The sequence below is a fragment of the Camelus dromedarius genome, chromosome 30, assembly GCF_036321535.1.
Source record: "Camelus dromedarius isolate mCamDro1 chromosome 30, mCamDro1.pat, whole genome shotgun sequence".
NCBI lineage: Eukaryota > Metazoa > Chordata > Mammalia > Artiodactyla > Camelidae > Camelus > Camelus dromedarius.
Genome location: NC_087465.1, coordinates 21,507,085 through 21,525,243, shown reverse-complemented (window position 1 = coordinate 21,525,243; position 18,159 = coordinate 21,507,085). Strand labels below are relative to the sequence as shown.

Below are 18,159 nucleotides of genomic sequence, written 5' to 3'. Positions count from 1 at the left end.
CCTGAGACACGAAAGCACAAGACATTCGCCTGCTTCTCTCTGTTTCCTGGTACTCGGAGCTTTCTGAGGGCTCTTCATCATGAACAGTCTGTATTATTTGGTAGTTAAATGCCTTTTCCAGGATGGGTTCATTTTTCTCTTGGCTACACCCCAAGTTATATTTTAAAATTTCCTTCCAAGTACAGTTCTTCTGGGCAAATCCATGACAAATGGTCTGCACACAGATGCTCTCTGTTAAGCTAGACTAAAAGTTAAATGAAATTAGAAAGGAAAGGACCGTGGAAAGAGCAGTAGGCTGGAAGTTGGGAGACTTGACCTCCAGGTCTGGATCCATAACTGTCAGGCAGTTTAGACAGAAATGAGCACTGGCAGGGGGAGAGGAAGGGGAAAGGAGCAATCCAGAGCACAGGGAACCTGAGCTGTCAATCAGTCAATCAATCAATGAATCCATCACTCACGAAACCAGGAAATAAAAACAGGAAAAATGAGGGGGACGGCACCACTTTTCCTCTCTTGGATTGACCTGCTCCCCGTTCTCAGGAGTGCACTATCTTTCACTATTTTTTTTTTCACTAATAAAAATTTTGCTTATCACACTTTTTTGTCTCTTTTCAAAAATCTTTTTTTTTGGATGACTGAGAACCAAGGTGATTCTTATTTTGTTTCCCGGTAATGCAACTTGCCAGGGGGGGGGGGGCCTGATCTTGTCGTGCCTGCTCCTCACTGAATGTCACTCCCCACACGTCATCTGTATGAAATGTATCAAGGTAATTATATGTAATCAATATATTGGTAGCTAACCAATACATGAAATATGCATTAGAATGATATTTATAAAGTATATAATATACACACATACCCACATATATAAATAATTATGACTACAAGGATGAAAGACATAAAATACAAGGTTATATACTATGTAATAATTACAGTTAATAATACAATATATTGTTACTCAATATTATGTATCATAAACAATGCGACATTTTTCCCCACAGCTTGTTGTCCTCATGTTTGCATAGTGCACCGGGCTGGGCTATAGACATCTGGGTTTGCCCAGAATTTTTCTGCCTCAGATGCATCACCCAGAGGGTGATGTCTTGCAGCTGTAGGGGTTAGCGGAGTACCAGACACAGGCTAGTGCTCTCAGTTAATGCCATAGAGCACAGTGAATGCTATACTTTAACCTTAGAGGGTTTAAAAAGTATTACATTTAATGTGCATGTCGTCTGGCTATGGGTGAGCTCCGCCTAGGAGACATACAAGCTTTTTCGAGGGAGGATATCCTTTACAGATTCGTATAACTTGATATGCCCACGTCCCCATTTCACAGATGAGAAAACTGAGGCACTGAGCATTAAGCCCAGGCTCTTGCCTTCGAGTCCACTTTGCTTTTACTATGTCCATATCTACTATGGGTAAGTGGTCAGTGCTGATCGTGGCGGCCTGACCATCAGCTGGGCGTTCTTCCTTGGAGACCCCGTGAGGTGCGGGCTCTGTCCCGCACTCTCCGTCTGGGGATAACTGGGCAGCCACCGCGGGAGCCACAGGCCCTTCTCCCGGCTGCAGGCATGAGGTGTGGCGCCAGCAGGAAGGTGATCCTGGAGCCGCCCGCGGCCAGCCCCCATCCAGGGTGAGGGTCAAGGCCAAGGCAGCTGGGTCGTAGGACCTGGGCCGGAGGCGGCGACCAAGGCGTCTGGCAGGATGCAGGGCGCCCAATTCCAAGCCAAGTTCCATCCCCGGGGCCTCAGCAGGTAAAGCGCCAAGCAAAGCGAGGGCCTAAGGTTTGGGCTGAGGCTGGAGTGGGGCTGGGCTGGGGCCGGGGTAGGGTCGGGTTGGGGCCGGGCTGAGCAAGGTGAATGCTGACCCAGGCAGCCTTCATGTTCCCTGGGCCTGGCGACCTTAGACAGGCTTTCTGATCGAAGGCCCCTGACCTCCCTCCATCCCCTCTACCCCTTTGAGAGGTAAACCTTCTACAACCCAGAAATGTCTTTCTCAAGGACCCAGCTGGCATTCCTTTGAAATGTAATCACCAGGAAAGACGGGGGCTCCTATTGTCCAGTCTCTGTGGGAGGGCAGGGGTCTAACTTGCAGTACACGGGGGTCCCGGTCACGTGGACAGCGTCTCTCTTACGCCCTCTGGTGACTTCCTGCAGACTCACTCCAGCCTTACAAGTCTCTTGACTTGTTTCCACAATTGAGTTCAGTCCTTCTCCCCTGTTGCAGTAGTTTTGACCTCGATGGCAATAATTTGGAATGCCGTCTTCCTCTCTGTAGGTAACAAGCATCCAGGGCAGTTTCTCTTCTAAAGAGCAGGGAGGGCGGAGGGGAGAGAAAGTTCCAGACCAAAAGGAAAGAAGGAGCAGCATTGAGAAACAGGAGGGGCTCCCGGACCTCTTAGTTGGGGAAACGGCTGCTCACCCCGACAGGGACCCCGCCACCCATATACGGGAGCTGGGCTGTGTGTGAAGGACCTTCCACTACATTCTAGAAAAGGTGATCATAGTTGGTGGACTAGAAACTGGCTTTTGAATCAACCAGTCTTTTCTATTGTGTGTGATTGGAATTTCCTTATCCTTTTTCCTTCCTCAGTGTCCACTTCTGTAAAATGGGACTAATAACAATGCTTACCTCATAAGAATGCTGTGAGGATGGTTAAAGTAATATATGTAAATTATGCAGCACAGTGCGTGGTGCGAGTTCTCATGTAGATATTAGCGCAATTCTTTTTATTGTCTTCCTAGCTGACTGGTAAGAAATGAGCAGGGAAAGCAGGTTGGTTGGCCTGAGAAGTAATTTCCTCAGTGCACCACGTTGGCCAGGTAGAGGAAGGAAATCACAGGGTCCCTTTCCACACTGCCCTGCTTGCTGGGCCACAGCGGTGGGTGGCTCCCCTGGCTGCTCGGGGACACTTCTAGTCCTAGGATTCTGTGGTGACCTCATCATGGTGTTCTGGCCAGAATCTATGCAGAGCCATTTCCTGGCCTCCTCAGAGCTTCCAGTACATGGATGACTGGAGGATTCGTCCAGTTGTGGCTAAGCTTAGAGAAGAACCAAGCTGATCCGGCTGGACTTGAATCAGTGGACATGGGGTCTTGTCAAGATTGAATTGATTGGATGGTGTCTCTGGTCATCGGTAACCAGGGCCCTCTGGTTATCCACCTCTTTATCCGCCCTCATAGCCTCCCCCAAGAGGTAGTCCCCGCCCCTTAGAGTATCAAAGGGTCGTGGAAGCAGAAACTCTCAAGATTGAAAGGGCTTTAAAAACTGACTCAGGGCTCTTCTTTAGCCAATGAGGCATTGCAGCCCAGAAGATTAAGTGACTTGTCCAAATTGGTGGCAGGATTGTGTCTAGAACATAGCTGTCTTTCCTCTCCGTTGTGATCCCACAACAGTAGACAGGTGACAGATCTTTAAGTCTGTATTTTCACTTTCTTTGGAGCTCATTCCAGTTGCTTCTATCAAACAGGGTTGTGATAATATTATTGTTTTCATGTTTCATTTTTTTTATCGTTTTCAAAAAATTCCCAGTTTGTAGCAGCCGAGGTCACAGTAATAATTTCATTTTCTCTCATCTCTGGGATGATGGAAACTTGCACGATCTACAGAAGTGACTTTGAGGCTGCCCTGTGGGAGAGGGGAGTAGGGAGTGGGAGTGGGGGAGGCGGACCTTCCTTGGAGATGCGTTCTCCCATGCCTCATTCCATCCTTAACGTTTCCAAAATACAGGAGATAATTTGCAAATAATATGTGTTTAGTGAGTGATTCTTTCATTCAACATTTATTGCTATCCCTTCCAAGCCAGGAAATGCACAAGATACAGCTGCCCACATCATAAAAATAGTCACCATCCTCATAAAAAGAGTCACCATCCATGGCCATCAAGGTCTTAGAAGCAAAGCTGCAGCTTCAGGAATTTGTTATGGGATGTTTGTTATTCAATGTGAAACCACTTATTTCCACTACTCTAAATGTTGGCTGAAAGCCCACTGTTTCCCCCAATGCCAGATCACTCGCATTTTTTCACACATTGGGGCTAGAAAGGCCCCTTAACAGTACAGAATAAGCTCCCTTTATTGGAGCTAGAGTGTAATTCCTCAGAAACAGTAATCCGTCAGACAGCTGATGATTTACCTCGTGAGTAAATGAATTTTCCTGCAGTTTTGAGGGCACAGTGATAAATTAGTATTTGCAAAGTGCTTTCATCCATGCTAAGAGGTAATGGGTTGGTCCGTAAAGCAATAGAATTTGAAATGCCTGTGATTACCTTCAAAATCACACTGGGAGTGCATGTGAATGAAAAAAGCAGAGTTGGAAAGAGAAGAGGGGACAGAAACCATTTAAGATTACTAAATTGCTAGCTGTTTTGATAAGGTAATTGGCCAGAAAATTAAATGCACTGTATAGAACAAAGGTGTTTTCTGTGAGCCGGGATAGCCAAATGCCAGTTTTATTCAGTCAGCACGGAATATAAGAAATAAAAAAGGATACAAAAAAAAATTATGGGAAGAAAAAACTCAGCAATAAAAAATAAGGCCATTTAAACACAGATTGATACTTGCGTTTGAATCGTTAGTATTGAGTATGTGACAAAGAATTACCTTCTCCCAGCGTCCTCCGAGAGTCTATTCCATTTGCTGGCATCCTTCCTTGGGAGAAGTTTTAATTAAAGTGGGAAAAATGCCAAATTATGATGCGAGGAGACCTGGGTTCTAATCCTCAGTCCACAGTTTAACCAATCGGCTAAGCTGATCTTCAAATGTCTTCATTTGTAGAATGAGGGGTTGGATTCAATCATTCCCATTTTACAATCTTTCCGGTTGTAAAATCATAATTCTAAGTCTGGCATTGTCTCAATATTTCTTGAATAGAGATAGAAAGTTAAAGTTTGACAGGATTCTTAAATTTAGATCGACGTTAACAAGGAAAGTTTAAGATCCCTAGCCTTTGAAATCCTAGCTGACTTCCTGGATTTTCTGAGAGATAATTACACATCACTCACATACATCCCAGGTTAAAATTCTGTTTGCTCAAGTTGGGGTAAACCATGGACAGCTTGCAGGCTGCAGGGTAATCCTAACACCGCGCCCACCAGTCTTCTGAAAGCTGCCCTTACACCGGCACATATATAATATAGTGCTACATATATAACAGTCCACTTTCTCAGTGGTCATCTACAAAGAAGTGACCTTGGGTGAGATGGGAGAGGTGCCTGGGGCTGAATGCTCACCGTCAAGTAACCCGAGGAAGACCACTCTTTGTACCCTGTCTCCTGATGTGGTTCCCTCCTTCTTTGGAGAAGCTATAAACAGGATTAAGCTTCTTTTTTATTCTCTCCACCTGGTTTGGTGGTGGTTGTTGCGGAATAATAAAAACACAAGAGTTGGAGGAAGGAAAGAAAATGGTAGCTGGAGGTCCCAGAATTCTTCAGGGAGATTTTAGAGAAGTGAATTTGAAGGGATTGGATTTTGATCTCATCTATTCCAACTACAATCTGGGTGGCCTTGGGAAATCACTTAACTTTTTAAATATCACCCAGCTGGAATTTTGTAAGATAGGATTTTTTAAAAAAAACATACAATTCCTGGCAGATAACAAATATGAAACACGTGGTAGCTATTGTTAGTACAGTGGTTTGTCTTTCTTCTAACTAACTACTTTTCTATCACGTACTTCCATTTCAAAAGAGGATGTGGGGTGGTTTTCAAAAATAATAAACACAATTAAACAACAATAAACAAGGAAAGTGGATGGGGGAATAAAAAGAAAAGATGTAAAACATCAAATTGGATAACTTTGAAAATCATCACTTCAGAGGATAACAGATTTGGCTTTTCTTCCAACAGATATGATATCAAGGCCCTTATCAGCAAGGCTGTCAGGGTGGAGCAGAAAACCACCAAGAAACCCTTTGCAATGAAAGTGATGGAAACCAGAATGAGAGAAGGCAGAGTGGTGTGTGAATCTGAGCTCACCATCCTGTGGCGGGTTAGCCGTCGTGACAGTGTCCAGCTCATGGAGATCTTTGAGGTCCAGGGTTGAGTTTCCATCGTGATGGAGCCTGATGGCCACGGGAGGGGAGCTCTTCGATTGACTCCTCACCCAAGGATCCACTACAGAGCAGGATGCTGTCAGGACCCTCCAGATGGTTGCTGATGGCATTAGGTATTTGCACGCATTGAGAATAACTCACAAGGACCTAAAGCTTGAAAATCGCTTATATTATCACCCAGGTGCAAAGTCAGAAATTTTAATCACAGATTTTGGTTGACACAGTCTGGGCACAAAAGTGGTGCCTGGACAATGAGGGCACTCTGCAGGACCCCAGATTACATAGCCCCTGAGGTTTTGCTAAGGAAACCGTATCCTGGTGCAGTTGACACGTGGGCTCTTGGTATATTAATCATGTATGTTTCACTTTAGTGGATTCCTGCCTTGTGATGATGAAAGCCATATGAGGCTTTTACAGGGAGATTCTGAATGGCAAATATAATTATATGGGAGAGGTAAGTGCTCAATTTATTCCTACTGAGTTGGACTTGAATAATTCCTCGACCTCAGCACTATTGCCATTTAGGGTGGGATGATTCTTTATGGGGGGTGGGGTGGGGAGAAGGGAGGATGTAGGAATGTTAGCAACATCCCTGGCCTCTACCCAGCTGGTACCAGTAGATACCCTGCTGGTAGATACTGGTATCTATGGATGCACTAGAGACACACCTCCCCCCTGCTGACAACCAGAATTGTCTCCAGACATTGTTAAGTGTCTCCTGTGAGGCAAAGAGCCATTGGCCTCAAGGTAGCAAGGGCCTCGATGACTGAGTTGTCTGTGGTTAGCACAGGACACTGACAAGCCAAGCCCCTTTTGGGACGTAGTGTTTTCTCAGTGAAATGTTTAACCTCACAGTTGGCATAAAATATTTATCCGTTGTTTCAACTTGGAACTCCCAGTGTTGATCATTGTGTTTAACTTTTTGTTGTTTTGTTTAGGGAAGGAAAGTTGCCAATGCTTATGTGTGGGATGCCGGGCAAAACAGGAAATTCATTTCATGTTGAAGAAGTGAACAAATTTATGTTTAACTATAAAGGTTTTTTTTTTTTTTCCTTCATAAAGAAAAGTATTGATAGTTTGATTATACATATTTCAAGTGTGACTTCTATATGTAAAACTAAAAGCTACATAACAAGTTGAAAAATCACACTTTCTATTCTCTGACAGATTTACTATCTTACGGTACATGTACATGCTTTAAGAAACTCAGACAAATTGGTAATTGAGAACTAAGATTTACACAGGGAGGTAGGAAAGGGTGGGACGAATTCCCAGACAGTTGAATGTCACTGATTATTAAAAACTTAAAAAATGAATAGCCTCATTAATGACCAAAGAAATGCAAATGAAGGTGACAATATCTTTTCTTTGGCTTTCAAATTGATAAAGATAAAAGAAATACTCAACTTAATTCTATTCATTGCTGCTAAAAATGCTAAGAGGTTAGCAGTCTTGTAGATAATTCCGAGGGGATGAGTTGTAGATTTCTTGAAAAGTAATTTGAAAATACACATCTAGAACTTCAAAAAGTTTACTTATTTTGATCTGCTTATTCCACTTCTGAGAATCTAAGGAAATAATCTCAGGTGCAGCAAAAGTTTCATTCTAATGATGCTCATCTGGGTTTCCTACCAAACTGGAAAATTGAAACGAATCGTCAGAGAAAGTTTGAATACATTATGAGACATTCATATGATAGTCCCTAAATTATGCATGTCTGAAAATTATACTGGTATTGGGAAATGTTTCCAATATACTGGAAGGGGGTAAAAAACAAAGGCAGAATCCAAACTGTGTATGGAATATGAACACAATAATGTGGGAAAATGCATGCGTAGGAAAAAGTCTTGGTGGAAATACAATACGATGCAATACCTTGTTAACAGAATTTATCTTCTGGTTTGCGGATTATGGGTCATTTTGGTTTCTTCTCTGTAATTTGCATCTATTTGTGTTCCTGCTTTGTTTTGTTTACAAAGAGCACATATTTCTGTTTGGGCTATCTGTTGCTGCGTAACAAACCATCCCCACACCTGATGTTGTAAAATAAGGACCATATTATCATGAAAGGAAATTAATTTGTATTGTCTTCTTAAAAGTCCTTCTGTCTATAAGTGAAATTCCAGGTATCGTTAGAGCAGGCAGATAGCTAGATATGAGCAGAGAAAGGGGAACACAGACCCAAAGGCAGGAATTGGGCAGAAAGGAAGGGCACAAGCCAGATGCAGGAAACCACGCATCATGTAAGCACCAGGGGCCCCTGGGCAGAGAAAGAAAAGCAGGAACCTTTGGGCTGTTAAGGGGTCCCAACTTTTGGGGTGATGAGTGGCCAGAAAACTGACGAAGAAAGGTGAGAAAAGGCAGGAATCTCCAGTGTCCGAGGGTAACCTTTTGCTCATTATGCCCTCATTTCAATAAAAATTAGCCTTGCAGATCAGAGGTACCCATCATGCACTGACATCATGACAGTTCAGATCCAGACTGAATAAGGACAAAAATCCCTCCTCTCTTTGGAAAGGTGGAGTTGATATGAACATCAGGGGATATGACCCGAAACCCTTCCTTCCCCAATGAATATTCTGTCCCTTCATTTTTATACCCTATGTAACCAACTTGCCAAAGAAACTCGGGGCAGCTGCTCACCTGAGCCTGCCCGCTCTCCCCTGGAGAGTGTACTATCCATCCTTTAATAAATCCTCACTTTACTTTTTTAACCACTACATCTTGTCTCTGAATTCTTTCTGGGATGGGACAAGAACCTGGAACACCAGTTGCATCCACTGGCAACAGTATGACACATTGTGTGAATTGCTTCTTTTCTCTACAAGGCAGGTGGAAAAGTGAAATAAATAGATAAGAACATCCAGAGATGTAAGTGCTGTATTGCCAATGGTGAAGAGGAGAGGTATGTTTAATATAAATAGCAAATATTTTACTAGACACTTGGCACAACTGTACTGGAGCCCCACTCATGTATATGCAAAAAGTTAGCTATAGTGTTAATTTTTTCTTATTTAAATGGAGGTACTGGGGATTGAACTTAGGACCTCACACATGCTAAACATTCGCTCTACCATGAAGCTATACCCCACCCCCTAATTTCTGTTGATTTTTGGTGTGAAATACATTCTTTTTCATGAAACTTCAATGACCATTCCACTGTGTTATTCTTTTTTTTTTTTTTTATTTTTCCGTGAATACTGCTTAGGTTACATTAATTTGTTTTGTTTTGACGTTTAATCTGTATGTCTTCTTTCTAAGACATTGTAGGCTCCTTGAGGGCTGGGACTCTCATATTTTTCCACTCGTCCTCAATAATATATCACAAAAAGCTAAGCATAGAGAATGCATTTCATAAAAACAAATTGCTTTTTAAAATACTGAGATTCTAATCTTTATCTCCATGAGTAAATGTGTCTCAACTATCACTGCATTGAATATAGAATACAAATTTTAAATTTATCATTAAGGCAAACTATTAGGTAATTCATGAAATTATTAGATTCATCCTGGAATATTCAGGTGGTTTGAAGGCTACATTTATTCTACTCTACTGGGTTTTGCAGGATAGAGGTGAGGGTTCCCCATTCCAGGTGCTCCCTGAAATGCAAGACACAGCACATGGTAGGAAAGGGGTGGGAGAGAGCAAAGCTTTTCTCCCCACCATGAGAGTGAGGACTTGGCTTATCTGCTTGGTCACCAATGCCATCCCAATGGCTTTGGCAAGGTGGCAGGGCTCGTGTTGGGGACCCATCCACAATGCTCCTGGAGACCATTTGAACCTCTTCCTTCTTCATGACAGGAATCATGCTCAGCTCTGGGAACACCCACATGAAAAATGCTCAGTGTCCCTGCGCTTAGGGATCTCTTGGTCTTGTCTGAGAGACCAAGTTTTACTCTGCGTCTCTTCAAATATAAGGGCTCTGACACATAGGAACAAAGGCTCAAGGTCCATGGAGCAAAGAAAGAGAGTCTTTCACTGCATAGGAAGGTTGGGTCAGATTTCCTGAAGGAGGGGACACGAGAGCTGTGACTTGGAGGAAGTGTAGGAGCTTCTGAACGGGAGGCGAGTACTTTCTACATAGAACAGCATATGCAAGAGCACATAAAAGGGAATAAGTTGACTAATAAAAAATTAAGACTTTTAGAGCACTTGTGTGCCTGTGAACACATATTTGTACGAGTCTTTTGTAAAGCAGTGTGGTGTGAAGGTTAGGAGCACAGTCCGGGGCCGTGCTGGCTGCCCTCCACCCCCAGCTCTGCCATTCGCTGACTGTGTGACTTGGGGCGTGCTCCTTAATTCTTCTATATCTCGGTTTCTTCCTTTGTCAAATGGAAGTAATGACAATGTCTGCCTAACAGGGTTGTGGTGAGGATCAAAGGAGCTAATAGATGTAAAGGGCTTAGAATAGATTTATAGTATTAGTTACTAAGTTAGTACTACATTATGACTATATTATTACTACAGTATTACTATATGAGTGCTACATTATTACTGTATTAGTACTACATTATTACTATAGTGCTATATATGTGTTAGCTATTTCTGTTATAATTACTATTAATATGGAAAATATTGGGACTGGAAGTTTGAATTTTCTTAAGTAAAATTTTGTTTAAGTTTGAATTTTGCTTATACGTATATGTATGTAGATAGATAAACTTTACTTATCAAGTGTACATTTTTCATCTTTGAAATGGAATAGTGAGGAAAGGGTAGCATTAGCATTTTCATATTAATGATAAATTACAAATTCTTGCCAATGCGTTGAGAATCACATATTCTGGCCTCATTAGATTCCATTATATCACAGGAAACATTTTTTGGTGTGAAATAAATTGATAATAAAACAAGCCTTATAATCATATTAGCTAGTCGATAAGGATAAACATTGGTGTTAAAAACATATTTTAAAAATAACCCACATGGACATTAATAGAAAATGGTGTCCAACTGCTTAGACTCACCTGTGATGTTGTACTGTTAGAAAAAAGCATATTGATGAGCTCCCTTGGCTGCTGTGTTTTTTTGGGGGGGAGGTTTATTTATGTTTTAATGGAGGCACTGGGGATTGAAACCAGGACCTCATGCATGCTAAGTATGGGCTCTACCACTGAGCTACACCCTCCCCACTGATACATCCCTTGGAAGTAACAGATCTGATAGTTATGCTCCCCAGCCATGACCCCAGTTTCTTTCTATTTTGTTATCTCCACTAATATCTCTTATTTTTTCTTTCCTATATTTCTTTTTCACTCAGGTTATTAAGGAAGAAAAAAGAACAGGAGAGCAGAAGATATAATACTTGAATTCCCTTTCATTCTTTTTCCATCATGATGCCAATAATGAACATGACACCCTATCTCAGTTAGGCCGTAATTCTAGTAATTTGGTTCCCATTCCTGTAATTTAGTTCCTAAATACTTACACTTACAAAAAAAAAAAAAAAAGTGGCACCCAATATTTTTAAATGATATTTTTATTTTAAAAGTTTTTTTACAGAAAATTTTAATGATTATGAATCTTTCAAATCATACTTCATTTTCTGCATATCATTTTCTTCATCTCTTCTGTGACTTACCTTAAATTGAATGTGTCTGTGTCTTCTTTTAAACTCCATCACAAACAGTGAGTATTTGTAAAAGTCGGGACAGTGGTGCATCACATTTACACTGTGCAGATGTTGCCCTCAGCATCAGGGGCGGTAATCAGAGTGGGAAGTAGCTGTCGGCGTCCCTGATTATGTCACACTGCTTGACCTTGATCTCATCAACGGAATTCATGGAGTTGAGGAGAAAAGAACTATTTGCATAAAGGTTTTTACAAACTGAGAAATAGCTGGATTTAATATTATTTTTATATTGCTCATTTTATGGTTTGTGAGGGTTACAATATAGGAACTAGATCTAAATGTATGTTATGTGTGGAAAAATGGGTCAACCAATGATTTAGAGTTCATAGGCCAAGTCAATTGTTTGTTACTTTTCTTATCTTCTTTTTTTGAGGATGAGCTTTACCCAATCCTCTTTTAAGTTTCAGTGTTTTCTTTATGAATAGAAAACTAAAAGCATGCTTATTCTCATGTCAAGAGCCTCTTTTTTTCTTTCTAATTGAAGTACGGTTGATTTACAATGTTGTGTTAGTTTCTGGGGTACAGCATAGTGATTCAGTTATACATACATAGGCACACATATATTCTTTTTCATTATAGGTTATTACAAGATATTGAATATAGTTCCCTATGCTATATAGTAGGACCTTTTTGTTTACTTTATATATAGTGATGTATGCCTGTTAATCCCAAACTCCTAATTTATCCCTTCCACTCTTTCCCCTTTGGTTACCATAAGTTTGTTTTCTATGTATATGAGTCTGTTTCTGTTTTGTAAATAAAGTTCATTTGTAGCATATTTTATATTCTACATATAAATGATATATGATATTTGTCTTTCACTGTCTGTCTTACTTCACTTAGTATGATCATCTCTAGGTCCATCCATGGTGCTTCAAGTGGCATTATTTCATTCGTTTTTATGACTGAGTAGTATTCCATTGTGCATGTATATACACACCCAATAAACTAGTAGTATTCCATTATATATATATATATATACATATGCATATATATGTGTATATACACACACATACACAGACACCCCATCTTCTTTATCCAGTCATGTGTCAGTGGACATTTAGGTTGCTTCCAAGTCTTGGCTATTGTAAATAGTGCTGCTATGAACATTGAGATTCATGTATCTTTTTGAATTAAGGTTCCCTCTGGATATATGCCCAGGAATGGGATTGTTGGATCATATAGTAAGTCTGTTTTTTGTTTTTTGTGGAATCTCCATACTGCTTTCCATAATGGCTGTACCAAACTGCATTCCCACCAACAGTGTAAGAAGGTTCCCTTTTCTCCACACTCTCTCCAGCATTTATCATTTGTGGGCTTTTTAATGATGGCCACTCTGACCATGTGTGAAGTCATACCTCATTGTAGTTTTGATTTGCATTTCTCTGATAATTAGTGATACTGAGCATTTTTTCATGTGCCTGTTGGCCATTTGTAATGATACAGTGTTCAAATTCCTTATTTGAAGAAGTCTTTTGGATTTGATAAGCATTGATCTTTATAATTAAGAAAATGATTCTCTATGTGTGTTTGTGTGTGTATTTTTATTTTATTTTATTCTATTTTATTTATTTACATTTCTTCTCAGCCCTCCCACTTGGCGAAGGACTTTATCGACAAACTACTGATTTTGGAGGCTGGTCATCGCATGTCAGCTGGGCAGGCCCTGGACCAGCCCTGGGTGATCACCATGGCTGCAGGGGCCACCACGAAGAAACTTCAGAAGGTCGTTTCCCAGAACCTCATGAAGAAGCTCCTCACTCTCAGAGTCCTGCATCTGCACAGTCTTCTAAGTCGCCGTCTTATTACAAATCAAGGTTTACGTGGAGCAAGGGAAACTTAATGGTAGAAGAATCACCACTGTCTTCACTTTAGTGAGCGGATGGCCTTTCAAATCACTTCATTCAATTTTAAGCCAGTTGCATTGACTTCCTGAACAGCATTAGGTCAACAGAGACCATTTCATCACAATAAAGTCCCCCTAGGACTCCAAGACACTGAAGCATGTGGTTATTGTTGGGTAATGGTGACCTTCCCTTTTAACATTTTTTAAGCTATAATTTCTCCCATGTTTATACAGGAACTATATTAATTCTCCAAAATATACTGCTGTAAAAGATGACTAATATAGTAAATAGTACATAATAGGAAATAGGAAGATGAAAAAAATAGTAGGAAATAGTAGATGAAAAAAATCTCTTAAGAATTGATGAATTAGATAAAATAATAGATTATAGGAATAAAGGATGAATATATGAGGGAATGATGAATCAAAGACATGGCAGGGATGGTTAGATACAGGGAATAAATGTACTTACCCTGAAATTACTGATTTATATTTATGACCAGTGTATGGTGTTAATAACCACTGGGTAACACTCTAGACAGTTACAAGTGTCTGTTAACTTCATCTTTAGTCTGCAGGTATTCATGGAAATTGTTAATTATGGGGCATATAAAAAAGCTTAGCAGGCAACAAAATAAAAATAAACCAGTGGGACTACCTCAAACTAAAAAACTTCTGCATGGCAAAGGGAACAATTAATGAAACAAAAAGGCAACCTACAGAATGGGAGAGAATGTTTGTAATTAACAAAATAAAAAAGCAACCTACACAATGGGAGAGAATGTTTGTAAGCCATATATCCAATAAGAGGTTAATCTCCAATATATAAGGAACTCCTATAGCTCAAAAGTAAAAAAAAAAAAAAAAAAAACGATTTTAAAAAGTGGGCTAAGGATTTGAATAGATGTTTCTCCAAAGAAGACATACAAATGACTAACAGGTGCATGAAAAAGTGCCCAACATTACTAATTATCAGGGAAATGCAAATCAAAACCACAGTAAAATATCCCTTCACATCTGTCATCAACAAAACAAGTGTTGGTAAGGATGTGCAGAAAACGAAATCCCTGTACACTGTTGATGGGAATGTAAATTGGTTCAGCCACTATGGAAAACATGGCAGCTTCTCAAAAAATTAAAAATAGAACTACTGTATGATCCAACAATCTCACTTCTGAGTGTTTATCCAAAAGAACTGAAATTGAGATCCGCAAGAGAGATTGCAGCATTATTCACAAAAGCCAAGATGTGGAAGCAAACTAAGTGTTCATTGATAGATGAATGGATAAGAAACCATGGTGTATACATACAACGGAATACTACTCAGCCTTAAAAAAGAAGGGAATTCTGCAGTATGTGACAACATGTCTGAAACTTGGTCCATTACGCTAAATTGAATAAGCCAGTCACAGAAAAAACAGACATTGCAGGATTGCACTTACGTGAGGTATCTAAACTAGATCAAATTCATAGAATCAAAGAGTAGAATAGTTGGTGGCCAGTGGCTGAGGGAAGGCTGAGGAGGGGAGTTAGTAATGAACTGGTGTAAAGTTTTAGTCAAGCAAGATTCCCGAGATCTACTGTGCAACCTTGTACTTAGAGCTAACAGTAATGTAATGCAGGATAAAATATTTGCTAAGAGAATAGACCTCATCTTACCACAACAAAATTCAAAACAAAAGAGAATCTTAAGAGGCAGTATATTTCCATCAGAAACTTACAGCCTAATTGGGGCATTATTCACTGGAAAATGGGATTTTACTGAATCAGACAACAGTGATTTTTCTCTAGTGTTAGCATGCATCACCCACTAGAGCTTACACAGGAATATATATGTGATCATCTTGCTTCATTCCTCTACTGCTAATTCTTTTTGGATAGCCCAGGTTTCTTCTAGAATCATTTAATCAAATATCTGGATGGCTCTAAATACCCACCATGGAATAAATATAAATGCTGTATTAAAGGAAGAAAACTCCAAAATTTAGTTCTCCAGCCAAGGTGCTTATGGTCTGACCTCTAGTACAATAAATTTTTGTAAAATGATGCAAAGAAGATTTAAATTATTATTATTAACTGTATCACTTAATATCACTCATATGAGTGGATAAATATATTAAATAATGATTCATCAGTTGATATCACTTAACTTATTTTGTTAAATACAATAATAAAATGCTAGAGTAACCTTTACTATAACCATAAAATCTGTCTTAATTTTCTATTTTAATTTTATCTTTTAGGTTATATGTGTGGGACACCTATATGTGATATATAAATATGAATATGTAATTAGTGACAAATATTTTTAGTATAAATTGCAGTGTATCACATATGGCAAACAATGGGTTAATTCCTTTACTATAGAAAAATACAGAGTCAAGAAAGGAATAGAAAAAACGGACAAATATTTTGACAGATTGTTCATAAAAATACAAATGGCTAATAAGAATGTGAGGATGCTCAATTTCGCTTAAAAAATGAAAATTCAAACAACAAAGAGATAGTAATTTTTCATCTATCAGATTAATGCAATTTACCACCTGGATGATGAGTGCGGTGCAGGTTGCAGGGAAGCACATACTGTCCTGCACCACTGAGGCAGAGGTGTACAAGCTGCTTCCACTTCAGGGGGGTGCGGGGTGGAGGGGGGGACAGTGTGGCAGCAATATTTCTTCAAATTTAAAATGCAGTGGCCCTTTGACCTAACAGTGACACTTCTAAAATTCGCGCTACCCATATTCTTGCCAAAGTGTGCAAGATATACGTGTAAAAGTGTATAAAACATTGTTATTTATATAAACAGGAATCATAAGCAAATGCCTATTAATACGGGAACTTCCTTAAATAAAGCATGTTACATCTAAGCAATGGGCAACTACCATTAAAAATTACAAGGTAGATCTTTATGTCATGCTATATGACACGTTATTGTGTAAAATAAAGAGGCCAGGTGCAGAGGAGTATTATAGGATGGTCTCATTTGTGAGGAAAACAGTTCGAACGACTTGTAAGAATTTGATAAGGATACTGGTTATCTCTGGGATAAAAAGAAGAGGGGGTCTAGGATGAAAGGGAAAGTTTCACTTTTAATTTTATACCAATTTGTACCTTAAACAATTTTTAGCTGTTGTATTTGCTTTAAGTCTATAGTAAAAAGAAGATCCAGTTGAAAATGCAAGTTGGGGGGAGGGTACACCTCAGTGTTAGGGTGTGTGCTTAGCATGCAGGAGGGTCCTGGGTTTGATCCCCAGCACCTCCATTTAAAAAAAATGCAAATGGCAGAATGAAAAAATCAAAAACAGAAAAGCTTGAATAAGCAGCCCTAGAGAAATTGGAAACTGGCTGACTAATCAGCTGTGAAAACTGGTTCTTTATGTAACTGGATATTTTATATCTTTTCCAATTGAAAATTTCAGAACAAAAATACAAGCAATGAAAATTCTAATGCTAATACTTTCAGATCTGTTAAATGATTACAAAATAGCTTTAACATGTGGCCAAGTTATTCTGTCCTAACATTTACTGAACACTTACTTTGTGCCAAGAACTATGCCCAAGACATCTAACATGCATGACCTCATTTACTCTTCACAATAAACTTATGATACAGGTATTATCCCTAACTGGATTTTACAGATGAGGAAACTTAGGCTCAGAGATGTGCAGTAATTTTTTCATGGGCACACAGCAGGTCTACAATTAGAAACTCAGAACTCCTCCCACAACCTCTATGTTGGATTACTTCCAGGAGATAATACAAGAGGAAGGCTCTGAGGTCTTAAATTTTGTCCATGTTGACAAAGAAATAGTGGAATACAATATTACCCGAAGTTGTGTAAATATTTGCAATTTCCATAGATAATTTCCTTTCATATCCTTTGCTTATGAGGGTTGCCCAGACTTAGCCCATCTGTGGGCATCCTCTAGCCCAAAGTGAGGACCCAGGGTATAGCAGGGCCAAAAGAGGCTACTGAACACAGGGCATGGAGGTAGGACTGGCTAGGAAGATGGATCAAGTCTCAGAGACGAACAATGATGGGGAGTTTGGAATCCAGGGAGACGATCTGGGGCAGCAGGGACCACATAAGAAGGGTCAGGAACCCAGGCAGAGGGAGAAATGACTCAGATGCCCTGAAGAGGATCTTGACACTGAGTCTCACTAACGTAACTGGGGACCGTTAGTGAGAGAACCCACAGGCTAGAAGGACCGAGAGGCTGACAGCGGCTCATGACTACTGTATTTTTAATCTCTCAAGGGCAGGGATCAACCTTATTTATCTTTGAAACCCCAGCGCCTGGTAGTCTGCACTTAGGAGGCACTTGATGTTTGAAAATGAAACATGGACTATTTCCTGTCTGACCTTGCCCCAGGGGTTTCCCCGCTTAGCAGCCAAAGTTCCCATTGATCTAAATCTCTTGACAGTTTGTAGAAGTCGGTGGATGAGATGGGAAAAGCACAAAATGTCTAGCGACATGTACCATAAGAATTTTCATGAGCAGGAAAAACCACCCTTCTCTTTCCTGCTGGCTACTAGCGGATCCTCGTTAACTGCCCCCAAATCTTTTAAGGGTTTTGAATGGAAGGCTATGGTTAGGTAATAAGTTCCCTTCACTCCAGCTTT

The 18,159-nt window shown here is 40.1% G+C and overlaps 1 protein-coding gene across 1 annotated transcript; it reads left to right on the top strand.

Annotated features, from left to right (window-relative positions):
* The first annotated feature begins 1,574 nt into the window (after positions 1-1,574).
* On the top strand, positions 1,575-13,563 carry PSKH2 (protein serine kinase H2). Its single transcript, XM_010979362.3, is given in 9 exon segments — positions 1,575-1,622; positions 1,624-1,757; positions 5,850-6,066; positions 6,068-6,269; positions 6,272-6,423; positions 6,425-6,466; positions 6,468-6,509; positions 13,277-13,439; positions 13,442-13,563. Coding segments are annotated over 9 exon segments (1,122 nt in total).
* The last annotated feature ends 4,596 nt before the right edge of the window (positions 13,564-18,159 follow it).